We start from the raw sequence: 13,794 nt of genomic DNA, 5'->3' as shown, positions 1-13,794 counted from the left end.
CTAAGGAGTCACACATTGTAAAGCAGCACTTGTCAGGATGGCAGCCCTGCAGCAGGAAAATGGGAAGAGCAAGGGTTGTGTGGTACCTTTGGGTAGGCTGGTACATCCCGCCGGGGAGCTGGCCTCTTGTTTTCATCCAAAAAGCTGTACTTGCAGGGACAGTTAGTCCTGAAATGAAATATTCATCTCTTAACATTGAGGGAACAGTGCCTCAAAAAGTGCCAGAAGTGCTCTGGTCTCCCAGTGGTCACCCCTCAGAGAAGCACCCCAGCCCAAAGCCTCTCCCTTTCTAATGCAGTGCTGATCAAAATGCCTTGAAAGCGTGATCCTCCTCAGGATTTTCTCCCCTTGTGCAACACCCCTGTTGCCCTTTCTCGGTCTATTTGCATTCAAGAGAGAAGCATCTGAGTTCAGGCATGTATCCATGGATACCCAACCACTTCTCCTTAAACTTCCAGTGAGCAGCGTGCTGTCCATGGCTGGCATCCTTCTCCAGGGCTGCCAGGCACCACGCTGGCTATGGGCACACCTGTGTTGATTTACTGCTGAGGGCACCCACTGAGCCTTGCTGCAGCCCACGAGAACTTCCACTGTGATGGTGTGACCTCCTTGGCTTCTGCCCCTCATGTGGGACAACAGCAGAGAGGCACGGACTTGGCAGACATCTCTGCTTGGCTCCCTGATCCTGGAGAAAGGGAGCCACTGCCAGCAATTACAGGTAATTAACACTTGCCTGGTTATTAACACTGCCAGTTATCTACTCTTCTTTCCTCTGCGTATGGAAAAGCCAAGCTGGTGCTTTCCCATCTGGGCAGAGGCCCAGGAGGAACCTTATCAACAATTCCCTGATGAGGCTGCAGCCAGGCGAGGGCTGGGCCCTTCTCCCAGATGGCCTCAAACTGTGCCAGGGGAGGGCCAGGATGGACAACAGGGAGAATTCCTTCATTGAAAAGGTGGTCAAGCATTGTCAGGGGCTGCCCAGGGAGGTTTGGAGTCCCCATCCCTGGAGGTGACCAAGGAAAGCCTGAACATGACACTCAGAGCTCTGGGCCAGGGACGAGGTGGGGATCAGGCACAGCTTGGACTCCATGGCCTTGCAGGGCTTTTCCCAGCTAGTTGTTTACATGGACTTTATTAATTCTTGTGTGAGGCTGATCTTCCGCATTTTGCATTTATAGAGTCATGAAATGGTTTGGGTTGGAAGAGAACTTAAAAATCATCCGTGGGCAGGAGTGCTGCTCACTAGGTCAGGTTGCTCAGGGCCCCATCCAGTCTGGCCTTGAGCACTTCCAGGGATTTATCCCTGGAGTCCTAACATTTGGATTATCCTCTCTCAGTTTTCAAGCCCCCTGCCAAAGGAAGCAAAAATAAACCTCCCCAAAGAAGCCAAGCAAAGCATTCCATTAACTTGGTTTTTGCATTTTTGATTCTTATATTTTGCATTGTGTCTCTTTTGAGTGATTCTCTTCTCTGTTGGGAATTAATCCAGGTCTCTTTTCTCCTCTTAACATTGATGTCTGCTGTCATTTCTGGTGGCAGTGTCTGAACCCTGTGAAAGTTATGTCACTTCACAGCTCATGGTGGTCAGCTGACTTCAACCAGCTGCCTTTTCCTGCCCTGTTTAAGGAGATTCTCACTTGATGAAAAGCTGTCTTAATCATTTCTAAAGCCGTTTCCTCAAAACTCCACTGTGTGGGGTATTAGTAGGATAAAAATAGTGAGATTGGGGCATTCCTTGCCCTAATTGGAGCTGACTGCCAGGGTCAGCTGAGGGTCAGCCAGCTATCTCTAATTCCCAGCTGCAGAAGGATATTGAAGCCTTCATCCCAGCACACTGGGGAACACACCAGAGCCAGGATGCATCAGACCTTCACAAATGCAAAACTGGATCAGCAAATGATCATGATTTTAAATGACACCATAATGCTATTAGCATCTGCCAGTGGTGAGTGCAAAAAGCAGACAAGCAAAAAAAAAAAAAAAAGCAATTTGAGGAGGATGCAAATGGAGCTGCTATGCTTTTCTGAACAGAGAGATGCACAATCCACTCTGCTTTTATAAACCTGGCTGCCCAGCCTTACTCTCTCATTTGGTAATGTAACAGCAAACATAAGAAAAGGTAAACACCCATACAGCTGTGTACACCGTGATCTTTTTGGAGCAATACAGGCACTCACAAATATTTATGTACATTAATTAAATTTAGATGGGATCCCTAATTGCAACCACAATGCATTATCTAGCAAATGACACTGCACAAGGGATGACAGGTCCAAATGAGAGCAAATAACATTTCCACTTCCCTGGGATGCCTCTGTTCCCACACACATCTCATGCCAGCTGGAGAGGGTTTGCTCAGCCACCCTGGGGTCAAGCATCCCTAGGCTGGGGTCACCACAGGCTGGTGACCCCACTGCTGTGGGGCTCTGGTGGCTTGGGAATAAGGAACCTCAGCTCATTCCTCAGCAGCTCCTGATGGGAGCCACCAAGGAGCATCATCTCCTCAGTCTTGTATCCACATCTAGCTGCTGCTTTGGCTCCCACACCCACAGGGTGCAGAATTCTGCATGAGCAGGAGGAGCTTTTGAGCACCTGGGGTGAGGGAGATGCAGCTCAGGGTAACCAAGAGGAGCTGTGACAGAGCTATGTGGACACAGCACCAGAGCGATGCTGAGCAGAGCGAGCCCTGCTCCTGCTCCAGAGAGAGCAGCTGTGAGTGTGAGCTCAGAGCAAGCCAGGGTGGGTGTCTGTGCCCAGCTGAGCCCACTCCCATCTTTAGCACGGCTTTCCAGCCTCACACCCCTGCTGGTCTCTGGCTGCAGGAGCCTGTCACATCTCACCACGAGCCCTCGGTGAAGGTGACACCCCAGCTGGAGCTGGCTGCACTGAGCAGATGGAACACCCCCCATTCCAGCTTTTCTTGTTAACAGCTCGTTGTTTAGACCACAAAATATAGATTGGAAGGTGACAGGATCCGGGATGGGAATTAGTCATGGCTGCTGGGACAGTCTCGTACTTCCTGATGTGGTGTGGTGGTGACTGAGTGAACGTGAACCTGCCATAACTTCTTTTTTTGGACCTAATTCCCTGTCCACCTGTGCATCACTGTTCATCATCATCACTGTGCATCACTGTTCAGCTCTGCCAGCTCCCTACCACAGCTGAGGCAAAGACACATGGGCACACACGTTTCTCACATCACACCCAGCACAAATCAGCACACATGCTCTTGCATTTGCTGCCAACCTGGGCTTGGATTTTTCTAATGAGATTTCTCCACACATCCCAAAAAGAAATTATGCAAGTCACAGGGCAGACTGCATTCCACCCTGCTAGGATAAATCTGAGGCACACATCTGAGGTTAATAATGTTATTCTGCATTTATGCTAATATGACAGCTGAATTTGGTCTTGGACTTCATGGGAAGGAGTTATCATTGTGCCTCCTGACATATCTGGATGGCAATATTTATAAAAATGAGTGATTATAAAGCCTGAATCTTTTAGCATATCTCCCACTGCCCTCAGTAGGAAACAGTTTTGATTAAGGGTCAGGCAATTTGACCCCGAGACTGTCAAGACAGCATAGTTACATTTGCTGAGAAAAATCCCCTTCACCCACATTTTGAGCAGCAGGGTATATTCCTCTCCAGCAACCTTCCCAGGAGTATTCCCAATCTCACAGTGATGGTTTGTTTGTCCTAGTGGGGCACTTCAGTGACACAGGGAGCATTTTCCAGCTGAGACCACGCACTGTAGGAAATGCAATTTTTTCTGCTGCTGTTTTAATTACAGCAAAACCATCACAATGAGCCCTTGCATTAGAATGTAAATTCCCAATTTCTCGTTGAATTTGAAACGGATGATTTATAATAGCATGAGATCATAATTAGAGGAGCTGCTACATATTTATTTGGTAATTTCCCAGAATATATTGGAGCTGATTCGAGGGCTAACTTTGGTTCCCAACCAAAGGCTGCAATGTGCAGAAGTTCTTTTCCCATTCTCTCTCTCTCCCAGTAAATCTGGATGAAGAATTCCCATTCTGTATGGTGACAAATAACTCCCAAGACCTTCTTCTCTATTCCCATGGCCCAAGCTAATTTAACTGGTGAACGGCTATAAATCTTCAAATGGTAAATAAAAGCCCCTGTCCTTGATGGTTATTGGTTTCCTTGCTCTTTTACTTCTAAGCCCAGGAGATAATTCTGTGGAAATGTTGCATTAGGGTTTGAAACCAGACGCTCCTGTGGTTGGGGTGCCAAGCAGAACTTACCTGCTGCTTCTCGCTGCCATTTCCTCCCTCATCTTTTTAATGTCACGCTTGCATTTCTCAATCTCCACCACTTTCAGGCCTTCCACTGTCAACAAAGGCAAACAACAGGGGTGTTACCATGGCGAGGAGTCGCAGGGCCTGGTTTCACAATGGTGCAAAACTTCAGGGAGCTCTGCCAGTGGGGTTATCCGGTGAGGAGGCAGCAGCTCCAGAGCCTGCCTGGGCTCTCCCACGTGCAGGTGCTGCCAAAGCGAGTCGGGATCTTGGAAAGCCACAGGAATTCTCTGCTGCCAATGCAGATAACAGCCTTCATTCACTCAGTGGCTATAACAGCTCGGCTTCTCCCCAGCAGCAGGCGGCTCTTCTGGTGCCTTCACCCCTCGGCTGCAGAGCAGGAATCAGAGGAAATCCTGAGCAGGAAAAAGCCCCACTCCCGTGATGGGATGATAAGCAGGGCTATGCAAACACGCCCGGTAGGATTAGAATTCCCATTAAGATAAAAGGTTTTAATACAGAAGTTCATGCAGAGCATTAAGGAGCTCGGAGAGGCATTGCTGGACACAGAAAAACCAAAGTGAGAATGCAGGAGGGAGAGAAAAAAGGTTGAAAATTCGGCTCTAATGATTTTTTTTTTAACTATTGAAATCCTGTCACTTCTTTTTGCCGATCAATTCTGTAATCAAAGCTTATTTCCACATGCAGCACAGAAAATCCTATATTTCCCTTCTGCATGCAATTGTGAGAGCCATGAGGCAAAAAGTTTGATTGCTTTTTTATGCAGCAGGGCACTTTATTCCCCGTAGCTGAGAGAGCCCAACGCAGTGAGAGTGTGAGAATAATTGTCCCTTTTCTTTCCCCCTCGTTGAACTGTCAGTGTGATCAAGGACACAGCACCATTTATAACTCCATGTCATTCACATGCAATCATTTCACAGCTCATTTGTTTACTGAACTCGTTGTTTGCATGGAGGAAAATCAGTATTCAGCAACTTTCTTCGAAAATCACAGTCTGGATCACACTTATCTGGAGAGCAAGTGATAAAACCCTGCCTTGAAGGGCATAGCTCTGGAGATAAGCAGAGACCTCGGTTTTGTTTACCTTTATGAGAGTAACAACAAAGATTGCAGCTGGGACTGGGAAAAGGGAAAGAGATGTGTCTGAACTAAGCCCAGAATGCCATATATTAGGAGGGGAAAGGGGGTTAGTTTATGTTTGTTTACAGGGATGCTCTCTTAAAAATCCCATTTAAACATTTCTATTTTTTTGTCTGTCATTGTTACAGGCAATTTCTTTGGGTGACAGCAAGCTGCTGTCCTGCTCATTGGATATCTTTGTTCTGGATACCTCCCTGCACTTTTTTTGGATGCTTTGTTCAACTGCTGATGGTCAGCTTTAGCTGACCTGCAGGCCCTGTGCTGCTCTGTACCACACTGATGCATCCACCTGGGAGAAATTCCATTTGCCAAGTTGTCTAATTGGTGGCCAGTGCCTGTCTGAAGCAGTGGGAGCCAAGCAGAGTTATCAGTGACAGGGAAGTGGGGCAGGCAACTGCAGGGAGAAGAGGAGTTCTGGTGCAAAATGGCAGCCCTGAGCATTTTTTCATGTTGCATCTCTGTGGTTTTCATCCCAAATCTCTCTGGGGGAGCAGAGAATTTACATAATTATTTTCTTAAGGTAGATACGAAGTGCTTACAAATTGCAAAGGGTTTTTTGCCAGCTTCTTTATTCTTGTGTGGGCTGCTGTGCAGAGTAAGTCAAGCCACGGGACAAAGCATTCCCAGTGCTTGCTCTGCATGGGCTCATTTTCCAAGGGGAACTGACAAGCTTTAGCTGGGATTTAAAAATCAGCTCAAAGATTTGGCTCCCTGAAAACACAAATGGGAAGGAAGCTGAGAACACTTCTTGTGAGGTGCAGATGTAGTGCTGTCATGAGCACTTATCCCCACACACACGTCCCCTCTGGGCAAGAAATCCTGGAGAGCACATGTGAAAGTGGTGGAAAAGGGATCTCTGAAGGAGGCAGGGGAAAAGGCAAAATAAAACCACAATTCTTTCCACATTTGGCTTGCAAATGATAAATGGCCATGTCATGTGCACTGATTAAGGGCCTGTTACATTATTCTGCAGAGAGAAATACCTTCTGAAAAGACCCTGTGCTGTCTAAAGAAATCCTTGGGCTGAATCCAGCAGTGAAACATGGCTCTCAGAGCAACCTCTGGGAGCCCAGCTCAAGCAGGGAGGTTGGACACTCCCTCTCTCCCACGGTTTTGCTTCTTAAACATGACAGCCCGGGGAATTATTTCAGAATGCTGCAGACTGGGCTCTGTTGCAAACTCTGGAAGCCTGACTGGGAGCAGACAGGCAGCCCAGGGAGCTCCTTCCCACAGACTGCTCCATCAGCTGCTGGTTCCATCAGCAGTGGGACCCACTGAGGGAGAGAACCCTCCTTTGGGGAGCAGGGAATTCAGTCCAGCTGCATGGCCCAGCAGCTCTGGGCATGCTGCCTTCCCTAAACCAGCACTAAAGTGCTGCAGTGGGCAGGTGCTCAGTTTTTTCCTGCCAGGAATGGCATGAATGCCTTGGTTAGCTCCCTCCTGGGCCATGAGCTGCCAGTGTTGAGAGGCAGAGTGTGTGCCAGGGATCCCAAAAGCAGCCCCTAGCTGGCTGGGATCGTTGCTTTCTTGGGCTGCCAAGGGGAGACAAAGACCCACAGCTTACCTCGTTTGCTCTAATCCATGGCATTTAGCCCTGAGCAGTGGAGCTGGTCAGAAGTTTCACTGAAAATGCAGAGTGACTGAGCTCATTTTTCTTTTCTCTCTCTCTCTCTCTCTTTTTTTTTTTTTTTTTTTTTTTGGTCAAAGAATAAACCAGCAGAGCCTTGGGAGAAGCAGCAGCCAAACAGACAAGCAGGAATTCATAGCTGGGTTCCTTTCTGGGGGTGGGTAAGCTGCAGGTTGCCCCCTCCATGGACATCCTCAGCACCAGGAGCCTGAAGCTGGGGTGGCCACAGGGAGAGGCTTCCCTGCAGCTGCTCTGCAAATGAGGACATTTCTTCCTCTCTCTGCTGACAAAGGGATCAGTCTCCCTGAGCAGCTGCAGGGTCAAGGTAGCTTCTGGTCAGGGGAAGTTTCAGGAACCAAAAACTTTTTTTTTTTTTTTTTTTTTTTTCCCAGCCAGCCCTAGTGGGAAAGTTCTTTCTGCAGCTGTAGTGCTGGGAAAGGCTCTCCCTGCTCCTGAGTTCAACGCTGAGCATCCTCAAGGATGTGGGGTTTGAAGTCAAAATTGGATGGCAGCACCTTATTCACACCCCTTCCCTGCCTCTCTGGGACCTGTGTTCTGCCTAATGTACTGAAACAACTCAGAGGCTGCACAAGGGGAAACAAAACAACCCAAAACCCAGGAAAGGAGCTCATTGACCGCTCAAGGATGTGGGGTTTGAAGTCAAAATTGGATGGCAGCACCTTATTCACACCCCTTCCCTGCCTCTCTGGGACCTGTGTTCTGCCTAATGTACTGAAACAACTCAGAGGCTGCGCAAGGGGAAACAAAACAACCCAAAAACCCAGGAAAGGAGCTCATTGACGGGGTGGTGAATTGAATTTGGCTGTTGCACTGTAACAATATGGTCGTGTTACGGTGCAAGGAATGACTGAGGGAGCTGGGGGTGCTCAGCCTGGAGAAAAGGAGACTCAGGGGTGCCCTCCTCACTCTGCACAGCTCCTGAAAGGTGCCTGTGCTCAGCTGGGGCTGGGCTCTTTCTCCAGAATGAGAGGTCACAGTCTCAAGCTGTGCCAAGGGAAATAGAGGTTGGACATTAAGAAAAAGTTTATTCCAGAAAGGGTGATAAAGTTCTGGAATGGCTGCCCAGGGAGGTGGTGCAGTCCCCATCCCTGGGGGTGTTTAACAAAGCCTGGATCTACCAGGGTTCAGTTGAGCTGTTGGGGCTGGGTTGGACTCGATGATCTTGGAGGTCTCTTCCAACCCAGGGATTCTGGAATTCTGTGGGGATGGGACTGACAGCAGAAGGAGGGTGTTACCCCTGGAATTACAGACCAGACAGCCCCAGGGAGGGTGGGATCAGCTTCCCCAGAGTTAGAGCATCAGGGAGTGCAGAGGGATGGGGAGGTCACTGCTGGGGGCAGGAGGTGACAGACGCCTGGGCCATGGGGACACCGGAGGGCTGGCCAGGGGCTGCGAGGTGGAGATGGGGAGGTGGGTGGTGGAGACCCTCTGCCACAGGGGCATGGGAACAGCAGGACGTGGCCCCACAGCTCAGTGGAGGGCCCAGCAGCCCCTCACAGGGAGGGCAGGAGGAGCTCTGGGTGCTGGCAGCACCAGCCAGCCCACCCTGGTCCCCACACCAGTGCCACCACAGGCTCCCACCATCCCCACGGGCTGACCTGTAGCCTTTGGGGCTCAGAGCTGGCCAAATTACAAGGGATTAGAGAAAGTGGAGGAGCAGGACAGGTCAGAGGTCACAAGGCACCAGATCCCACTGTGATAGGAATAAAGGGACACTCACATTCAACCTTTTTCTCCAGCATTGCCAAGTGATTAGCTACTTCCGTTTTCAGTTCATTGATTTTAAAAACCCTGGAAAGAAAACCCTCATGTATTAATGTCATACATTTAATGCTCTAGCTACCTTAGGTGCTAAGAACTTCTTCTAGAAATGCCATATTTGTGTCTCTAAGACTGATCTGCCCAGCCCACATTTGTCATAAGGAAAAGCAAATTTTCCATGGAGATGCTAACATTGGGGCAGAAAAGACACCTGGGTTTAATTTTCAGAAAAATTAACAGGAGATTTTTTTTTTTTTTATGGCCCTGGCAATATCCCGTGGCTCTACAACACTTCATCTCCCCCTCTCTCAGCAGTGACTTGCTACTGTACCCCCCCAGGGAAGCAAAGTTAAATTGATAATTGTTGAATTGGAAATTCATAATTGTCCAAGAGCAGCGTCTTGGTGTCTGCACACTCTGAAACCTCCTCCCCTCCTGCTGAGTTACGCTGCTGATTTGCTGGGCTGTGGTGGGACTGATCTGTCTTATTGAAACCAGCTGGGATTAAATAAGCAGCTACACAGATGTTGAGAAATCCTCTCTGAGGAGAGACATTTTTGGGTGATAAAGGGGAAAATGAAACAAATCTGATCATTTGACTGCTCATTGAAGAAGCATTTCTTTTGCTTCCTAAGAGGGAAGGAGCATTTACTACTTGATCTCCTTTTTAGATCAAAGATAATCACTGAAATTGCTTTTGGTTTGAGCTACTGTATTGCTGTCAGCAGGAAATAATGTGTCCCAGACCTAAATTTGGCAGGCAGAGTGGGATTTGAAAGATGTCTTAAATGCCCCTCTGCCTCCTGTGAAAATTTCACTTCAGGCTGATAAAAGAAATAGCATTTTAAATTAATAATGATGTTCAGTTTCTTACCTCGAGAACTGCTCAGCAATCTGTCCCAATAAATTCTGGAACAATTCTTCTTTCTCTGAAAAAAAACAGAAGGAAGACATGATAGGGAAAAAAAAATAAAGGAAAGAAGACACACTCAGCCCTTCTGCAGAGTGGTGTCTCCAGGCTTCCAGTTCTGATGGTGAGGCCAAAAAATTGTTTTGGTCCTTTGAAGAGTGACAGGGTTTGGGAATGACCCCTTGTCTCACCTGCCTTCCTCTTCCTGCAGATTACAACCAGGGTTTCCCAGAATTTTTATTTTTGGGAGGCTGGATCTCTGAGAGGTGGCTTGTTTTAAGGCAGCACTTTCTGGGGAGGAGTCCCTTTCACAGACCTTGGGTGGGACACCCAGAATCCCACCTGGCTTCTGGAAGATCCTGCTCACAGCTGGTGTCTCTACACCACCAGCACTCTGTGACAGAGTGCCCATGAACACCACGGCTCATGAACACTAAATATAACCCAGCCTGCCTTTCAGTTTTATCCTGGAGACCAATTTTTTTTTTATTATTTTTTATTTTTTTTCTTTTTCTGGTGCAAATGCCTAAGGATTGTGCTGCCTTGCATAAGCTCCAGGCAAACACGAGATGACAAAGTGCTGTCCCTGCAGAATGAGGTCTGCCCTTCCTGGTTTGTGGGATGGACACAGCAGGGCACAAGTTTCCCAGCCCCTTTTCCCTTGAGAACACAGCTTGGACGGAGCTGCCACAGGGATCCTGTCAAGATCCCATTGTTCCCTGAATTCCTGCAGCAGTGGCCACACTGGGAGCCCTCGTGGGCTCTCAGGATCTTCTGCTGGCTCAGGAAAGTCAGCCTGATGAAGCCCCAGCCTCTTCCCAAGATAATTACAGGATTGCAATTCCCAACACAAGGAAAAGCAAACAATCCCTCAAAACAGGACCCTAGATTTCAAGGGACAGCACACTTTAGGAAGGAAGAAGTATGACAGCAATATTTTAGAATGTCCACACAGAAAGGGGAAGCACAAATCACCTTTGCTGAGCCCTGAGATCTTGTTTTGGGATTGTTCCCTCTTTCCCCCACCAGCTAATGCAAACTGCCCCGAAGTGCTGCAGTGATTCCTGCACTGGGGATATGCTCAAGGAAAGGAAGCATTGAGTGCACTCCTAAACACACTGCAGATTACAGAACACCTATTTATACCCCACACAGAAACACCCCATGGCATTTCTGCAGATACTTCTTGTCCTTCCCGAGGGAACACAACACTCACAAGTGCAATCACCCAGGCAAAACACATCAGACAGAAATACAGCCCAGCATTTACCATTTATTTCTAAATAATAGCTCCTGTACCTGTTGAAAGGATTTGCAATTCCTCGGGTATTAGAGACGTCAGCAATACTTGCCAAGAGCATTCACATCACCAGTCCAAATAATTTGCCTGTTCCCCCGTGTCTCAAAACTGGAGCAAGCATTCTGTGCTCTGAAAGTCTCAGATCTAATTCCCTCTTTTTTCTCCTTTTTTTTCCACCCCAGCTCCCAGCAGAGTGGCTAGCAGAGAAAACAGATTGGTTCTTCTCACAGAGACCCATTTTCCAGTTTTCTCACAAAAACCGAGCGCTGAAACAAAAGCAAACGCCGCGTCCTATTTAAGAGAGGAGCAAAACTTACCGTGGGCAGCACCTGGGATGGCACAGAGTCCAACAGGGAAAACAAGCAGAGAAAGCAGAGAAACCCGTGTCCTCTCCCTTCGATGCTGCTCAGCCCTCTGACAGTGGCTGGAGCGTGCCAGAGACTGACAAGTTCCCTATAAACACTGTTCCAGTAAAAAAAAAAAAACCAAAACCCCAACAATCTTACTTTCACTCCCTCCCCCTGTCAAAACTCACTTGGAGTACTAAGAAATTCCCATCCAGGGAACAGTCAGCTGCAATCTGATGTTTATAGATGTAATAAAAGACTTTCAAAATGAAGATGTATGTTTTTATAACCCTAGGGTGCAGTAAAGATATATGACTAAGAGTGGCAGTTCGCCTCATCTTAAAGAGACAAAGATCCATTTCTCTGCCCTGCTCCTTTCTGAGGAGAAGACCTCTGGTAACCCCGGGTTCTGAAGAAAATGAGACATTGCTCTGACATAATTTAGTTTTGTTTGTCCCCTCCTTTGTAAAATAGGAGGGCTAAGTGTGCTTTTGCTCCCTTCATTACCCTCAGCTGCTTTTTTTTTTTTTTTAATACCTCTGGGCAGGGCTGAAGCCCCAGGTTCACACAGATACCTTTTACCTCAGATTGCTTCCTTTGTTTTGCTGCAATTCCCTCTCTGAAAAGGAAATCCTGCTGCAAGCAGCACTGGCAGCAGCTCTGGGTGCTTTGCTGAGGGTCCTGTTGCAGCATCCCCCCAAAAAACCCCTTTCTTGTCCCCTCCTGCCAGCACTGCAAATGAGCAATATTTACAAATGCAGGTGCCCAGCAAGTCAGGTTTTTGCACAGCACCCTGGGTGTTCTGCAGCTGACAGAGGACAATTAGAAGCCCCCAGAAGATGCTGCAATGGTTAATGCTGGGCAGGGCCAGGCCAGCTCAGGCTTCCCCAGGCTGCCCAGGGCTCAGTGCCCCGCTGGCTGCGGGCACAGCCACTCCTGCTCTTTGCCCTGTGGCCTCTGCCAAGCTCAGCAGGCAGCTTGGCCAGGACACCATGGAGAAAGGAGCTGCTCTGCCTCGTCTCCAGCAGGTTCTGGGAAGAAAGCAGGTGAGGGGGAATATGGCACAGCCTTTTTTCCTGTGATCCCCGCCGTGGCTGGGTGGGAGGCTGGCAGGGAGAGCCCACCTTCCCTGCCAGACTGGCACCAGGGGCACGCTCAGCCGAGCTGCCCTGGCACAGATGGTTTATTAGCCACTGGCAGGCACCCTCTGCCTCGCACCACCCTGCTCAGCAGTACCTCTTCCTCTACCCTCTCACCCTCTGGGATCACGGCCAGGGAGCCACCTCCATCCTCCCACTCTCGTGGCTCCCTTTGCACCCTGCCAGCCTCTGCCACCCTGCCAGCCTCTGCCACCCTGCCAGCCTCAACAGGCTGTGAGCAAGGAGTCCCTGGGGCTGTGGGGGTGGCTTGGCTTCCCCCTGGCTTTTCTGCTTGGGCCAAGCAAGGCTGGCAGGGCATGGGCATCTCCCTTTCCTTGCCAGCATCAGGCTGGTGAATTCCTGCCCTGTTTCTCACAAATGCTTCTGCCTCTGGCTCAGGCTTCTGTCTGCATTTCACTTTCTGTGGTTTGCTTGGATCAGGGCAGTCAGAGTAATTAAAAAAACCCCACAAGCAGCCAGGTGGACAAAAGCCTCGGGAAGGGGTGAATTTCAAGCTCAAGCCCACATCCATGAATCTGTCATATGGAGCCCCAGATCCATGTCATTCACGGCTCAGGTTAATTTGGGCTGTCGCATGCAAATTCCCCATCAGGTGAGCAATCCCAAAGGAGCTGGCCTCATCCCAATGCACGCATCCATGTGGGATGCACGTAACGAGCAGCAGTGGGAGGAGGATTTTTCTCTCCCAGTCTCTGCCTCCTCAGTCTTGCCTGAGCTGAGAGCATGAACAAGACTCCAAAAGGAGAAGAGAGAGATGCCAGAATAAGAAGATTTAGACACAGTGACAAGCTTCTGTTGTTTTACCATACCAAACCACACAAGACCTCAGGTATTGAATCATCCGGGGGAAAAATCATCCCTGCAGATCTCCAGTGCAGCCACTGCTGGGCTTTGCTGCCCTAACTTTGGAGCAGTAGAAAAGTCCCTGAGAATGTTTTCCTGTCCTGTCAGGACCACAGTGAGTCAGGCTCACTTTTGACTCTACAACAGCTCCTTTCTCTGCACTATCAGAAATAAAACAGATTTCAATTTTATCCCTCAAGAGGGTGCTGCTAATAGGGTTTGTTCATTTAATTGTCACCCCTGTCAAATCTGTAAGTGCCTGAATCCTACTAATGAGAGCAACAACACAGCCATCAATTTGTGAGTTGTGAGCCAGTTTCACCAGGAGGACACAGACCAGAGCCCTTCTGCTGGTGGGAGGGAGAGGATGCTCACTCCATGGAAAATTAAAATA

General features: G+C 48.8%; 1 protein-coding gene across 5 annotated transcripts in view; it reads right to left on the bottom strand.

Moving 5' to 3' along the window:
* Positions 1 to 13,794, bottom strand: part of PDE9A (phosphodiesterase 9A) — a 51,822-nt gene that overhangs the window by 17,883 nt on the left and 20,145 nt on the right. Inside the window, exons 1-5 of one of the 5 annotated variants that reach the window (XM_039729483.1) lie at positions 11,368 to 11,503; positions 9,715 to 9,769; positions 8,800 to 8,870; positions 4,277 to 4,361; positions 87 to 168 (exon numbers count right to left, since the gene is read on the bottom strand). In XM_039729483.1, coding sequence (XP_039585417.1) covers positions 87 to 168; positions 4,277 to 4,361; positions 8,800 to 8,821 — 189 coding nt within the window. In that variant the 5' untranslated portion in view covers positions 8,822 to 8,870; positions 9,715 to 9,769; positions 11,368 to 11,503. Of the gene's footprint in view, positions 1 to 86; positions 169 to 4,276; positions 4,661 to 8,799; positions 8,871 to 9,714; positions 9,770 to 9,941; positions 10,208 to 10,725; positions 10,747 to 11,367; positions 11,504 to 13,794 lie in introns of those variants that run through there. The other 4 variants (XM_039729486.1, XM_039729485.1, XM_039729484.1 and 1 more) reach the window with 4 other exon arrangements.

This window comes from Passer montanus, unplaced genomic scaffold (genome assembly GCF_014805655.1).
Source record: "Passer montanus isolate IOZ18808 unplaced genomic scaffold, ASM1480565v1 scaffold69, whole genome shotgun sequence".
Taxonomy (NCBI): Eukaryota; Metazoa; Chordata; class Aves; order Passeriformes; family Passeridae; genus Passer; species Passer montanus.
The sequence above is the reverse complement of the archived record's forward strand: the minus strand, read 5'-3'. Positions and strand labels throughout refer to the sequence as shown.